General features: G+C 41.9%; 3 protein-coding genes across 3 annotated transcripts; 1 reads left to right on the plus strand and 2 right to left on the minus strand.

The window, feature by feature from the left end:
• The first annotated feature begins 101 nt into the window (after nucleotides 1-101).
• On the plus strand, nucleotides 102-891 carry LOC114018065 (scale keratin-like). Its single transcript, XM_027816547.2, has one exon. The coding sequence runs from the start codon at nucleotides 102-104 to the stop codon at nucleotides 699-701; it is 600 nt and encodes a 199-aa protein (XP_027672348.1). The 3' UTR covers nucleotides 702-891.
• Nucleotides 892-2194: 1303 nt separating this feature from the next.
• On the minus strand, nucleotides 2195-2533 carry LOC129734344 (feather keratin B-4-like). The gene has a single exon (XM_055697264.1). It carries the CDS (start codon nucleotides 2525-2527, stop codon nucleotides 2195-2197), a length of 333 nt encoding a protein of 110 aa, XP_055553239.1. The 5' UTR covers nucleotides 2528-2533.
• Nucleotides 2534-9032: 6499 nt separating this feature from the next.
• LOC102045777 (feather keratin 4) lies at nucleotides 9033-9371 on the minus strand. Its single transcript, XM_014286349.2, has one exon. The coding sequence runs from the start codon at nucleotides 9369-9371 to the stop codon at nucleotides 9033-9035; it is 339 nt and encodes a 112-aa protein (XP_014141824.1).
• Nucleotides 9372-15676: the final 6305 nt, after the last annotated feature.

Here is a 15676-nt window from a genome sequence, read left to right on the forward strand (position 1 = left end):
AATCTTGGTTCGTCTCCTCCCCCTCCAGCTGTGGTATTAGTTCATTTACCCTAAATCTCCTAACTGCTGTGTGTTGCAGACTCACAGCCACTGCAAGAAGGATGTCTGGCTACAGCGAGTCCTGCAGACCCTGTGGGGTGACGTGCCCTCGGCCGATTGCCGAGAGCTACAATGAGCCATGTGTGCAGCAATGCCCCGACTCCAGAGCAGTCATCTTCCCCCCGCCGGCTGTGGTGACCTTGCCGGGCCCCATACTCAGCTCTTTTCCCCAGGAGAGCATTGTGGGATCATCAGGCCCAGCCTGGCTAGGGAGTTCCTTTGGTTCCCCAAGCTCTGTGGGCTCCCTGGGCTTGGGTGGCTCTGGGGGCTCCTTGAGCTATGGGAGGTGGCGGAGTTACGGGGGCTCCTTTGGTTTGGGAGGCTATGGGGGCTCCCTGGGTTTGGGGGGCTCCTCTGGCTATGGGGGCTTGCGGGGCTATGGGAACCCCTTTGGCTTGGGAGGCTCTGGGGGCTCCCTTGGGTACGGCCGTTCCCTGGGCTATGGAGATGATGTGGGCTATGGGGGCCAACATGGGTCCAGCAGCTTTGGCAGTTGTGGGAGGTCCTACAGCTCCGGCTTCTCCTCCTGTGGCACGGGGTATTACCTGCCTGGGTCCCAGAGGTGGGGCAGGTCCCGCCGTGGGAGCTGCGGGGCTTTCTAAAGCCCTCAGGATGGTGCCCAGAGCCTGCAGCAGCCCTGAAACATGGACCGTGGCATGAGGATGTGGAACAAGATCCCGGGGACCAGCGGCATGTGCCAGCTGCCCTGGCATGGGGACAGGAGGAGGCTGTGTGTGCCAGCAGCTCACTCTCCTATGCCACGGTGTGCCCTGGCTGCGTGGCTGAGCCTCAGTATCCCCTGCATCCCTCCACCACCTTGGCTGTCCGCTGTGTCCTGAGCGGGGCACCAGTACCAGGGCGTGCTACCTGCATTACCCCTTTCCCCTTGTACTGCCTTGATCTTCTGTAATTGGCTGCTCTGCTTCTCTTTGACATTAAAACCCCGTGGTGTTGCACAAGAGCCTCTTGGTTTTCCTTTGTCCTCCTCTGGGAGCAAAACTCCCGGGTGTGCTCAGCGTATCAAACAATCTGCCCTACTCAATCTCTCTTTAAAATGTGGAATGAAAGTTTAATTTGGATCCTTAAGGCATCAACTGCATTGTGTTAATGAATGTTTGTTTAGCAATTTAGCAGTCATTATCTTCCCCAAGGTTCAGAACAGGCAGGGTAATTGTTATTGCTCTGAGGATTTCTGGTGACATCCCAAAGGCCCCCAAATCATCACACAATTTAGCAACCAATTACCAGATAATTGCAGCATTCCTAAACTAGGAAGTCAAAAAAGGAAGAATCATACATATTTGTTTTAATTTGTTGATTTTTAAATGTTCTTCCTGATACTTACTGCCATTCTTAATGGCAAAATCTTCTTCATAGTCTTAAAAAAAATATTAATAGCACAGATTGTTGGGATTTTACGAGCTTCAAGGAATTGGAATATCAGGAGGTGAAATTACATATTGCTTGTAAGACAGGGTTAGCTTTCCCACCTCTTTTCCCACATTGATTGTTAGCCTGCAGCGATTATTTTATATTGTGCTTAAAGAAGTATGACTAAGGGAAAATATACTCTGTAAAAAAAGGGGTATTACTCATTGCTTACATTTATCTGTTATTACCTCCTTACTAATTGGTATGGTATGATTTAAATTAAGATGTCTGTTACTCACAATTTATGCACAGGCAAATTTCTCCCAGAGAAGTCCCCAAAGAGGAAAAGGGAGGAAGAACGTTGCAAGACAATTATTATGATGCAACATAAATTTAATGAGTGAGAAGTAGAATTTAAAAAAAATGTACAGCATAAGAAAGCAGTAGGGTTAAATATGGATAAAATTAATCATCCATTTCAAGGCAATGCTTTATAGCTGGACACCCAACTCCTACATGCAACAATAAAAGTTACATTTGTCACCTCACTGATAACAGAGAAAGGCATTAAATCAGAAATGCCAAGCTCCTGCAGTCCCATTAGCTTAGGGAAAAGCTGAGGGTGGTCAGCAAGCATTTGGCTATGGTCATGAGCTCAGTCCTGCATCTGGATCACGTTCTTAAGCTTCTGGTGGTTCATTTGTGGTTTTACCCCCAGGATTTCTCACGGCCCACACCGGTTGTAGCGACGGTAGGACCTCCCATAAAGGCCACCTAGACCTGAAAATCCAAGGCTCCCAAGTCCTGAGGAGCTGCCAGAGGAGATGGGAACCCCTCCAGCACTGAGAGCATCCCCTACAGCTGCAGATGCTGAGGATCCCACAGTGGTGTTCTGGGGGAAGGAGCTGAGGATGGGTCCAGGCAGGGTCACCACCACGGGAGAGGGCTGGATCACATATGTCGAGTCCTGGCACTGCCTGATGCAGGGCTCGTTGCAGCTGTTGGCAAGCGGGGTTGGGCCACAAGTGGTGGGAGGACACAAATCATAGCAGGACATGTCTGCAGGATGGAACCAAGTCTGAAACACAGGGAAGGAAGTAAATACAAGCAAGAAGTTGTAATTACAGCCATGTAATTAAGGTGCTGAGACGATGCAGGGTGCAAGAAACTAACTAGATACTATATGGAAATGGAATAATGTATTAGTATTAGGCTGAAAGACTTTGGTGAAACCCAGGCTCCTCTGTGCTACAGAGGACAGCTCAAGGGTTAGCTCTACCTGCTCCAGAGCAGTCTACAACAGCTCCTTTCCCACAACACTCTTCCAGGATGCATGCATCCCTGTAATAGGTGGGAAGCAAAGGACAAGGCTTATGATCTCCTATGTGATACAGCTTGGAGAAACTTTGCCGTACAACAGAGGGGAGAAGAAAAAATTCCTCAGCAGGTAGAAGTGAGGAGCACAACCTGATAACATGACACCTGTGAAAGGGAGCTGTTATCCACCCCACAGATGGGCTTGTCTCTTAAACAGTCAAATAATAAGTATTCTGCCTAATTCTTATTTAATCATCCCCTTCTCTTTGTGCTTATTTCATCTTACATCAGTCTTACAGAGAAAGCAACTTTCAACCTGTTTCTGAAGGGGGGTCAAACAGAAGTTGATGGTCCACAATGATCTGATAAGCAAATAGAACAGGCAGAAGCTTTACTATTGATATTTCAGTTACAGGTTACTAGTGCCAAAGTATTCACATCATTTTAGGAGGACATGATTCAAATATTTCTGGTCCCAAAGTGCTTAGGAATGGAGAAGGATTATTTACGTGGTATCCTGGTGCAAGAAGTGATATACTTTCAGTATTTACCACACTTTTGAAAATTTGAGCCCACTTATCTATCTACAGAAAAAGCTCTAAGAAAGCCAAAATCCCTGTGTAGATTCTTCACATTTGCTTCTAGCTGCTGAGCAATTCCCATGCAGAGATTTGAGCATCTTGGAACTGAATGATCCAGCGAAACAAATGAAAAATGAGTCCTGCGTCCAGCACTTGCCACCCTTCAAAGAACAGCTACCGTCTTTTACAGAAAGAGCTAGTCACAGATCTCACACACACACTGATGAAAAGCATAAATCTTAGACTGCTAGAGACAAGAGAGCGTAAAAATAAAATACGATGAAGGCAACAATTCAGGACATTGAAAGATAGCAGGCAGATTCAGACTTACCCTTTCCACCAAGGAGAATAAAGCCGAAGTAGTGGATGGCAGCAACTTGCACCGTGCTGGCTTTTATAGTGTCCTAGAGTGCCTGAGGACCCGAGACATACTTTGTGTATGTAGGTATTTACCAGCCAATTGCTAAAGACTTCTTGTATGCAAAATATTCCCAGCTGATGATTTACTTTTTCCTCACTGTATTTATTGCCTTGATTTAATTTCCTCACCGTAATGTATGTATTCCACCAAAGAGGCTTCTTTTATCTTAAAATCTTATGAGCCTAGTTAATTCCTGGTCAGAAGAAGTGATTCATCTGAGTTACTAAAGAAATTATTTTGCATTCTAAGGGAAATATATGCAGTGTATGTCATTTGACACAGATGAATACATTAGGAAAGACACATGTGAACTCTCTTGTGAAATCCCCCTTCATGGAGAGCACAAGTTTTTGACACATCTCACTCTGAAAAGGCCAGAAGTTACTATTTCTCACTCTGAATTGGACTGTAGGTTTGCCAAATTCATCTCAAACAGCCAGCCAGCCACACAAATTCAGAAAATAAAATTGTTACAGGAAGCACTTAGCAGAGCTGATTACCAGTCTCAGAGGTACTTACTGGGAAATAGATGATCTGAGGGAACATACTGTTTTACTTTCTTGACTCAGGAGGCAGGATGAAAGAGTATCAGCAGCCTCATCTATTTATTCAGTATTAAACTACCACACTTCCATAAAGAAATTTGAGACACAGCTCTGCAATTTGGGAACTGAGTGCCAAAGTCCTTAATCTAAGGAGTCTGCAGTTTTAACTTTCTTCCTACATAAAACTCCAGGAAAACAATTCAGATCAGATTGAGGATGCATGTGAATTCTGGGCTAGTCAGAGACACTGGCACGCAAAGTCTTGCACAAGCTTACCTACAGGGTCATTAGAGACGCCAAACAGTTTAACATTTGCCATCAAATTATTATTTTCCCCTACTGTGTCCTGCACTATTATACAAAATTATACTGCAAATTAATGGTAGCTACTTACAGAACTTTATAATATTCTTGTACTTTTTTCCTCTTTTGAAAGCAAATAATGTTGTCTTCGATTTGCATGGCCTTAAAGAACATTGCAATGTGCCACAATTCAATTTCTTTTTCAAAGACAATTTCTAGATTAAAACGTAATTGCATACACTGCATAAGCAGACTTTAGGGCAGGGATCAGTATTCCAATCTCTCCTCTCCTAATGTTTAAATCATGTAGCTAGAGACATGCAAATTGTCTCTGAACTGTGAGTATCTTCATGAGGATCTCCTGGGAAATAAGTGCTGATTGTACACTTTTGAAGAACAAAAGTCTTCAAAGTTCACAACACATTTTCATCAACAGCTCAGACATGTAAATAACACATTATCAGAAAATGTGAAGATATATGACCAGTGTTTAAAATTTGTGACCAGGATTACTAATGAATTTCACAAACTTCCTCACATTATACGGTGTTGCAAACCAGAGTCCTTCCATTTTTCACTTCAAATACAAATCAGTATTTGCACAAAATCACATTAAAAACCTAATTCCAGTCATCAGTCACTGGATGTCCTTAGGTACGTGATGACCCCCATCAGTGACACCAGTGACTGAAGCTCTCCTGTCCCCGAGATTTACTGGTCTTTCTCCAATAACCTTACCAACACACACATGCAGACACACTACAGCAGTATCAAAATGTTAAAAACCAGATTCCTTTATAGCAATAACCATCTATTGACTATAAGAGAAGCATGGGGTTTTGAAAACAAATTCATCAGAAAGTATAATGATGATATAAAGAAGCACAATGTTCTCCTGAAGGTGATGATATGAGCCAGTCAGGTTGTTTCGACAGTCTCATCCCAGGAGCTGAAAGCTTTGGGATATGGCTTATTGGAATATTACAAAGAGTAGTGATCCTAAATCTCAGTCACTTATCAGGGATGAAATTGCACACTCCGGACTTAAATTAAAAGCTCTTGCTGTGACAGCAGGTGGTACTCCCATGGGCCAGTGTGACCAAAATGCTAAAGAGCAGACAAAATGCCTAACCAAACCGAATTTTGACTCATCCACATTTTGGGAAGGTGGAGTCAGTATAATGGAGCCAGGCATATTTAATGGATGCAAACCAAAAAGATGAAAGAGACCACGGATTGTGTTTTTCATTCAGCACCGGGATAAGTCCAGGCAATAAACATAAACAGTAAACAAAAGAATTTCACTAGTGGGAGGTCAGCCATATGAAAAAAAAAAAAAAAAGGAAAAAAAAAAAGAAAAAAGTAGAAACTAGTAAGTAAATGTGCAAGAACATCTCAGATCCTTCAGGCAGCCTGAAAAAGCTATAAAAGCTCTTAGTCCTCAGAGCCTTCCTGCCTCTTCCCTCATCCCTGTATGCACAGTACAAGCTACAATTCAAGTTTCAGCTTCACAAAATTTAATATTGAAATACATTTTCACTGACAGCGCTAGCAAATACTTAGTGTCTTGCAAAACCAGCTCATGTTACTCTTTTTGGCCATGGGACCAACTTGTCCCAGCCATTCAGTGATAGATGTTAACAGACGCAAGTTTATAAACCGAGAAAGAGCAGATGCAGACAGTTCTTCAGTTCCGTGCACATGTACTCTGGCATGCACTGGGTTTTATGCTGCTGTGCTATTGTCAAGTACAAGGTGTCATTGCACACACATTGCCTGATCATGTAGACCCCACTCTAACACAGCAGGACGTTTCCAAAACAAATGCAATAACAACTTGAGAGGTAGTGCCTGAGCTTGTCTTGTCACGAAAATTTTCTCTGTAACATAATAATCTAGCTCGTATTCTTCAGCAGTGAACAGAACACTTTCTGATTAACTACAAAGCCAGAGAAACCTTTTACTTTGGGACTGTGCTATACTTGTTGCTATGATAAGTTTTAACCCACAGAAGGCAGTCTGGGACAGGAAAGAAGAGGAGAAACGAAGCTTGAGGACGGTTTTTGCTTCGTGTTTTGAAGAAGTGAACTGCATACCAGACTTTTCTGCTACAGTTTCTGCATGCTTGAAGGAATTATCCCAACTTTGGAAAGAGCATATGGGCACAGGAGTTACCTCTGAGGAGAGGTTTGTGCACTTGATTAGAAGAAAGCTTAACAGGATTGCAGAAGGGGATTGCAGGAGTAGGAAAATGTGCATTGTCATAAGAAACATCATTATCTGCCCACCTGAATATATTAAAGATACCTTCACTGTAGTGGCTCAGCCACAACTTTTCCCAGCCACATTGGTACTGTGGGATTGTAACCTCTCTGCTGTGTTACGTATACAGCTTGACCTCCATAAAAGAAAGCTATTTTGCAACAAACTGCAAATGAATGGTGACTTCTTTGGAATGCATGTTCTTTGATCAAGCAGTAGCTTCAGCTGAGGTGGCAAAAAATATAACACATATTTAATTCAGACCAAACTTCTGCTGTATCATAATATCAAACTATTAACTTCCCATTCACTTCTGTTGTTTGTTAAGAAAACCTACTCCTTAAAATTATTAATTCTTTCATGGAACTGATGTACCTCTTTTAATTTAGCTCCACTAATGACTGTAGTCAATATAACTTTGTCAGCATCTTTCCCTGGATTTAATTACAGTTCAACATCACTCTGTAAAGACACAGACTCCAAGCAAGAAATTTCACAGATATCAGGCTGTGAGCTGTATGGGCTGATGGGAAACTGAATCATCCAGAGCCTTCAGGTTGAGTTTTTCAAACCTTCTTCCTTCAGGGACCGAAGCTCCCAGTCCTAATCACCACCTTTATTACAACACAGACAATCAAGCTAGAAAATGGCAATGCCCAACAAAGATCAGATCTACTAGACACAACAGATAGGAGTCAGTTTATAAAGACGCAGTAAGAAAGGGTTAGAACTTCAAACCTTTTAATCTCTTTCTCCCAGACATGCTTCCCAGGCCAGCAAATTTCAAAGGCCAATTGCCTGGCAAAAACACCACATAGCCTCCTCTTCCTCCCCTCCAATATTTACCAGGGTTTGATCTCAGCGGCCAAGAGGTGCTGCGATCCAAGGTTGCTGCCTCTCTCCTACAGCCTCTGCTCTGAGCAAGCTCAGCTGTGCTCAATAAAAGAATAATCTCTCCCTTCTTTTAAAGGGGTCTTCCCAAGTATCACAGATAGGGTGAAGAAAGCTACAGTCTTCCAGGTTGCAAGCTGAGAGCAGATGTAGTGCTTCAGGAAAAGGTTTATCCCTATAATTTCTAGTATTCCTCATGTCCCTGTAGATTTTCCTGCTGTATCCTTCTGTCTTCTTTCCTACATAGATAACCCTGTCTACCACATCTATGGAAGGATAAGGAGAAACAGTATTCCCTTCTGAGCTTTTCCCTGAAAGTCCCCCTTCTCAAATCAGCTTATTGTCCCATTCTCACCCCTCTTCAAAGACATCCATCTCAACACAAACATTTTCTCATGAAACAGAAATATTGAAACAGTGAAAGGGCCTTTTTGCATCTCTGTGGTACAGTAGGTAAAGGGTCTTTACAACCCAAACAGAAGCAGCTCCTTTACTTTCAGTTTTCTTGCTTACGCGATGGCAGGAGACGCAGCCATTGCTGGTGAACATTGTCTCTTTCTAGCCTTTGATAAATTGTCTCAGGCATGATTTACCATGTATAAACAAAAGAAAATCTTTTCCCACAACTGAAATCTGACTTGTTCTCCCTTGGCAATTGGCATGAAATTATGTCATGGTGTTTTCTGGAACTGATGACTTGCAAAGGGATCTGTTTCACCACACACAAGCTGGAAAAGGGGCTGGGACAAGAAAGAAGTACAGGCAGACTCTGAGTATGATGCAGCACAAATTTAATGAGGCTGAGGAATGGAAGGAAGCAATGTAAAGCGTAAGGAATACATTTCCATGGTCCACTAAGGACGGTACGCACTCATCCCTCTCACAATGGCACACTCAGCAAAATGAGATCTTCCTTCTTCATTGTTTAAGTGGACTGTACTAAATCAGCCATGCAGAACAATTTGTAATAATTACATATTTTACCTAGTTGTTGTCAAATACAAAATAGCATAAGAGAACAAGACATTTGATCAGAAATATAAAGTAAAGCATAACAAATGTAAGACAAGCAGAGGCCTGATTTTAGGAGATGCCAAGCTCCCACAGCTCCGTCAACTCTAGGTTGTGGGTATCTAACATCACATCTGGAAACCACGGCCATGAGCTGAGTCTTGCATGCGGTCGTGCTTCAGCGTTCCTGGTCATTTCTTTCTGCTTGCTCCTCATGCTTTAACATGGCCCCTAGAAGCCACTGCGGTAGGTGTTGTAGCGACGGTAGGGTCGGCTGTACCCACTGCCCAGGCCTGGATAGCCAAAGCTCCCAAACCCCAAGGAGCTGCCGGAGGAGATGGGGACCCCTCCAGCACTGAGAGCGCTCCCGACAGCTGCAGATGCTGAGGATCCCACGGCGGTGTTCTGGGGGAAGGAGCTGAGGATGGGTCCGGGCAGGGTCACCACCACGGGAGAGGGCTGGATCACCACCGTTGAGTCCTGGCACTGCCTGACGCAGGGCTCATTGCAGCTGTTGGCAAGCGGGGTTGGGCCACAGGAGGTGGGTGGACACAGGTCGTAGCAGGACATGGCTGTGCAGTGGAGGTAAACCTGAAACACCAAAAAAAAAGAAAAAAAAAAGAAAAGAAAAAAGAAAAAAGCAAGGATTTAAATAAAATTCTTCTTGTACAACTGAAATTTTCTGGTAAGGGGAGTATATAACAAAGTAACAGATTCCATGGGGAGCAAGATGACATTTTCCACCAGGTCCAGAGGAAGTACTTTGAAAACAGGATTGAGCTTGCATTTTCTTTAAGGAGATTGCTCAGGAAGGTAGCACAGGTGCATCTCAATCAGGAACTTACCCTGAAGCCTTGGTTTGTCAACTCACCCAGAAACCTGGGTACATGCTGGTGCTGAAAGCCTCTTCATTCCCATGGCAGAGAGTGCCCTAACCATGTGGCCATAATGTTACCCTGGGGAAAAGCACTTTCAGCACTTCCCCTTGCAGCTGTGGCGGCACACCAGGAAAGCTCTTAGGGCTCTCCATGTCCTAGAAAAATGGAGGGTGACTGTAGCCTTCAGACAAAGGTGCTCTGCTGGAATGGGTAAGACTCGGCTTGTTATTCCTGCTCCAAGGCTCGCCTCTTTACTGAGCAGTTGATGACAAGAAACAATCCCACCTAACGCTAATACAGTAAATAACCTTTCCCATTTCATTCCTGTCACTTTCTCTCATGCATGTTCCATCCTGGAGGTCCCTTCTCCCAGTTCTAGAAAATGGATAATAGAAGCTTAAGCACTTAAAATATGTTCAATAAAAAAAGGAAGGCCAGGCAGCTGAATTCAGGAACATTTCTGGTTTTGTGTATTGCTATTAATATTAAAATGATCAGCAGATCTCAGAAGCTACAGTGCAGATCTATCCACAGTTGTCTGGAGGATGGAGAAGCAACTGGTTAAAGCTCCTTGTCTGTGGATGGACCACAAATTGAGTTTCAAAGGCAGGCATGGACTGATGATTGCTTTCTATGTGGAGACCTAGTCACCCAGGACTGCAAGTACTGGCCAATATCCCCACATTCTTCTGATCTGCTGGCCTTAGCTGAATTTTCCACAGACCAGCACCCTACTCTGAACAGATCCAAGAATTCACTACAGATATTTTATGTTCATCTGCAGGACCTGAATACTTGTTGGAAACCAAAGTTGGATAGTCCTACCTGGCTAACCTGTGGCTAACTGCCCCATTCCATGATTTTCATAACTGACTACCAACAGAACCCCTCTCTCATATGAAACCCCCTTCCTCCCTCAGAGAAAAAAGCTGAATGTTCTACAACATTAGTGGGGAAAAGCTACAAAATCGTCAAGGCAACAGTTCAACATATAGAGAACGAACGGGTTCCAACTTACCTTATTCTCCAAGGCAAAGAAGGCAAGAGAAAGGGATGGAAGAGCCTTGAGTTGCTCAGGTTTTTATACTGAGCCCCAAGTTGCCCAGCAACTTGGGACATTCTTTGTGCATGAAGTTATTTATGAGCCACTACTGATTACATGGTTTTTTGCCTCAGTATTTGTGTTTATTACTGCTTCACTTCCTTATCTTGTGGCATGTATATCTGACCACAAGTTTCTTTCATCTTAAAATATTCTGGGCCAAGTTAATTTCTGGGAACACTAGAATGATTAATTCAGAAGAATTTATTCTGCCTTCAAAACCCTTTTGGATCTGCATGCTGTCATCAAAGGAGATTAAGCATAATTTACATAATGCAGTCCCTTGTACCCTCCTCTGCAAGGTAAATACTGTTGGAAATCATTAAGAATTTCAGCTTTTGGGAGCCAACCCATGAGCATTTGTAGTGTGATTCAAACCTGTAGTACGGGATTCAAGCTGCTTTTAAGGAAAAGAGAAATGAAACAGATTTTCTCAGAAAATGGCCAGGAATGTATATGCAATTTTCACCCAACTCCAGCCTCCAAAATAAGAGAAGCAGCACAAATGTTGTTAAAAGGGAAGGACATGGAAGAGCCCTGAGAAAGGAACTGGAAAGTGTTATGGCTGTGAACAAAGGCTGTGATGTAACTAGAAAAACACTTCTTTGATGCTTCTTTGACATGGAAGAAGAAACAAAAAAAGAGTATTAGAAGCCCAGTCTAATATCAAATGGTAGCACTTCTGTGAAAGACACTGAAGGACAATTCTTATTAATCCAAGGTCTTTCCTGGCTTTCTCTGATTCTGGGCCTGATCTCTTTGACATTTGTTATCTGCAGAATCCACAAATCCACTTTTATTCTTACCTCAGAACCTCAAAATATCAACAACTGCGTTTAGGTTAACTTCCACATGCACAAGTAAGTTGCATTGCTTGCTAACATCTGTTCTCAGGGAAGAGTTTTGCAAAAGATGAGGCTTTGCAAAACTCAACCATGGAGGCAGAGGTTGTCATGTACAAGAATTCTTCCTTTCTTATTGCAGAATTCATTTCTCCAGCTGTCCCTGCAGTGTCTGCTACAGATGTGTTATAGACCATCTGGTAGCCAGCTGGAGAAGTGTCAGAAGTATATAAAGCATCAATAATCTCTTCACTCATAGTCAATATTTCTGTCACATTACAACAGCCTTTGGATTGCACAATGAAATTGAGCCTATTCTATAGGGGGTGGGGGGGTGGCTTACAGGATAAGTAGTAAAGGGGTAAAACTCATACGCAATCCTAGAGACAGAGATTAGTACCGAGGTTTTTGCTCTCCTAGCACTCTAACTACTGAGACATGCAAATCATCCCTAAATTAGGAGTGTCTTTGTAAAGATCTCCTGGGAACAGAAACTTGTTTGGCTTGGTCATAGGTTCCTGAGAACTTCAAAGTTTATCAGAAGCGTTTATTAAAGTGCTACGCATGCAAATTATCATATTATGTGCAAATGTAAGACATGTGACCCATATTTGAATTCTCATATCACTTCTGTAACAATACATTATTAAGATTTGGAAGTGCAGGTCAGTCATTTGGTTTAAAATTTATGTCATTGTTCCTGGATGCAGGAATTACAGATCTTTTATTTTTAATTAAAAAAATAGCTCAAGGTTTCATTGAAGGCATCTCATATTTCAAGGAGATTCTCAAATAAATTGCCCTAGCCTTTTTTAGCTTCATCAGTCTTGTCCACTCCTCGGTAATTCTCTATATTCTAAGGGATTAGCAGGCTTTTTTCAACAATAATTTCCTCTATAGCAGCTGGTATCTAACAGATATTTGAGGAATTAATTTGCAAAACAGTTTCCATAATTCATTTTCTTAATTTTTTTATTCTTTCTTCATTTAAGCTCTGCTTGAAAAACACAAAATACCTTAAAAACAAGACTATGAGTCGTAAAAAAAAAGGATCTAGCAACATTTTCAGAGATGTCTACAGCCTTCCCTGAAAATAATTACAATAATTATTGTTTGACTCCAGCCACTTTGTTGTACAGTCAGAATGACTGAACGGCATGATCTTTTAGATGAATTAAAGTGAATGAATCAGAAGTTCACAGTTCTTTTTCTATAATCAAGGACAGATTTATGTATTCAGATTATAATTAAAACTTCTTGCATAATGTGTGAACATCCTCCTGAGACACCTGTGAGTGACTAAATGTCTGGAAAAAAAAAATCTTAATCAAAGTGGACCTGGAAGCTTACTCACAGTAATCCCCACGTAATGGCTTCAGACACAAAAGTGACCCAAAAAATCTGCGCATGGAGAAACAGACACACAGAAAAATGGAAGATTCCCTGGCAAGAAGTGTGCCATCTGCAATAAATTTTGAATTGTAACTAATTAGCTCATCATAAAGAAATGGATGCCTTAGAGGCTTCGAGCAGTTTAACAGTTCTTGCAACTCAGAGCCCTCCTATGCCATTCCCTTCTCTCACTGCTCACAACAGCTCCTATAGTTCTTGCTTTTATCTCAGCCTTCAGTCTTAGCTAATTGTACTAATACAGATGCTTAGTGACAGCATTAGCAAGAGCCTGCACATCCTACACAGCCATCTGAAGTTCATGCAATAATCTAGGGCACCTGGTCCCAGGCCACTGAGAGTGAACTCTGCTAATGCCTTCACAGTATTAGCAATTTCTAGCTTATTGCTTAAAACAGACGTATCTATGGATTAAGTTTTTTTAGTTCAGAGTGGATGCCTCTGCATGGCCTTGCTGTTCCTATTGCAACCCACTGCTCATTATCTGATGTAATTTGTCGTTTGGCCCAGGCAGCTGACTAGTACCTGCCATATGGGTGCCTTTTGGTGTAGGCAGAGCCTCCGTCTTGAGCTTCACAACTTCAACTTCTGCTGCTCAAATAGCTCCCCTGAAGGCAAAGGTGTTCAAATACAGGTAGATACGTAGTCCCCAAAGTTCATCCCTGAACAAAGCTATTTTCATTGTTAATGCCATTCAAATACTGTTACGACGAACTTTAAAATGACTGCAGTTTGAGGTTTGGGTTTGCATCTTTCTGTGGTCTCATAAGCTTAAACAATTCAAGTTACCATTTCCCTTTTTGTCAAAAAATAAATGTAACTAACTGCTGCATACAGATCTGCAGAGTGTTTCTGCAAAGAGCCGGGTGTAGTGCTGTCATTATGCTGGAATGCAATGGGGAACAGTAGAAGAGAACAACAACAAAAATTAATTTACGCTGGAGGGAAGAAATTATTTACTCACCAGAACTTCTGCAAAACACCACACCCAAAATGGGTGGGCTTTAGTTATTTTTCAAATATGTTTGAATAACTTTTCAAGCACAAACTTTAATTATACTTCAAATTGTAGGAGTGCAATTAGTATTTCTCTACCCACGGCCCTATATGTCAGATCCACCTTCCTTGCAGAACAATGTCTCGGTGCTACCAAGACTGATGAATGTGTATTTGCAATCCATCACCTCAGAGCAAGGGATGGCTCCACGACCATTGGCATAAATCCTTTCCACAAGGCATCGTTTCTTTCTGCCAAGGTTTGCATGAGATATCCCTCACCTGCATTTTGTTGCAATTACGTGCCAGATCCCTGATTTTTACATTTATTTCCATTAATCATTTAGGAAGGAAAAGATCACAGCCTACTTGTTTGGAGCTAGAAACCCAGCTTCATTTGAAGTCTTTCCATCCCAGCAAGAAAAGTAAGGTTTTAATGCTCAAAATAAACTTCAAAATTACAGGCTTTCACATGCGGTGAAAATTCGGCCTTCTGTTTAACTCCACAGATGCCTGCAACCAGTTAGCACACGCAAGCAGCTCTGCCAAACCCAAATGATTTAGCACCAGCACATGAAGATCCACAGAAGCACCAGGAGCTTTGTTTAAAACACGCATTAAAAATCTACATTTAAGTAGCCTTAGAGAGGTTGGCATTAATTACGAAAAATACTCAATTTTTTAAAATTATACATAATATAAATTATATTTAATAATTAATAAAAATATATTTAATAATAAAAATGAATGCAAAAATTATTTGCAGAGGGAGCAGGTTCCTTTTAGAACATTCCCCTCCAAAATCCCTACGATCTTTTCTCTTTGGGGTCCCACTTTGCTCAGACCATGGCCATAAGAAATGCTTTCTGATGAACAAGAGGAATTTAATGAGCAGTTTAAGTGCATGGTCTTATGCCATCTCAAAACAGAGTTGGGTAAGGAAATGTAGGAAATCTATAGTACCTGTAGTCCAAGTATCTACTCCATATATAGTATCCACTTTGCTACGATGTATCTAATTTATTTCCAGAAAAAAGCTTCTACTTTATTCCAAATTATCCACCTGGCATATAAATTGTTCCTGAAGTTTCCTGGCTACAAAAGTATTTCTTGGCATAAAGGTCATGAGCCAAATCCTTTCTCCTAGTCAACATGCAAAAGTAAATTTCAATTAATAAAACAGAGGAAAAGTAAGAAATTTTACAAAAAGTGAGCTGCTAAAAGTTTTTCAATCAAACACCAGGAGACTTGGAATGTGATGCTGCATAACTTTAATGAGAGCAAAAAGCATAATAAAAAAGTACAAAGTATAAGTATGCATTTCTAGGATTTAATAAGACAACAGATAATATGTGTTTTGATCCTGGGTTTCTTTTCTCAGTGCTGATGTGAACCGAGACAATAAAGTCCCATTTATGGTTATAGAAAAAACAACAGTTTCATCAGAATATGAAGTATTCAAAGAATAAGACAAGCAAAGGCCTGATTTTAGGAGATGCCAAGCTCCCACAGCTCCGTTAACTCTAGGTTGTGGGTATCTAACATCACATCTGGAAACCACGGCCATGAGCTGAGTCTTGCATGCGGTCGTGCTTCAGCGTTCCTGGTCATTTCTTTCTGCTCACTCCTCATGCTTTAGCATGGCCC

This window comes from Falco cherrug, chromosome 19 (assembly GCF_023634085.1).
Source record: "Falco cherrug isolate bFalChe1 chromosome 19, bFalChe1.pri, whole genome shotgun sequence".
NCBI classification, from domain to species: Eukaryota; Metazoa; Chordata; class Aves; order Falconiformes; family Falconidae; genus Falco; species Falco cherrug.

Excerpts from the sequence above, each read along its gene's own strand:
- LOC114018065 (XM_027816547.2), top strand. The coding sequence starts at position 102 with ATGTCTGGCTACAGCGAGTCCTGCAGACCCTGTGGGGTGACGTGCCCT.
- LOC129734344 (XM_055697264.1), bottom strand. The coding sequence starts at position 2,527 with ATGTCCTGCTATGATTTGTGTCCTCCCACCACTTGTGGCCCAACCCCG.
- LOC102045777 (XM_014286349.2), bottom strand. The coding sequence starts at position 9,371 with ATGTCCTGCTACGACCTGTGTCCACCCACCTCCTGTGGCCCAACCCCG.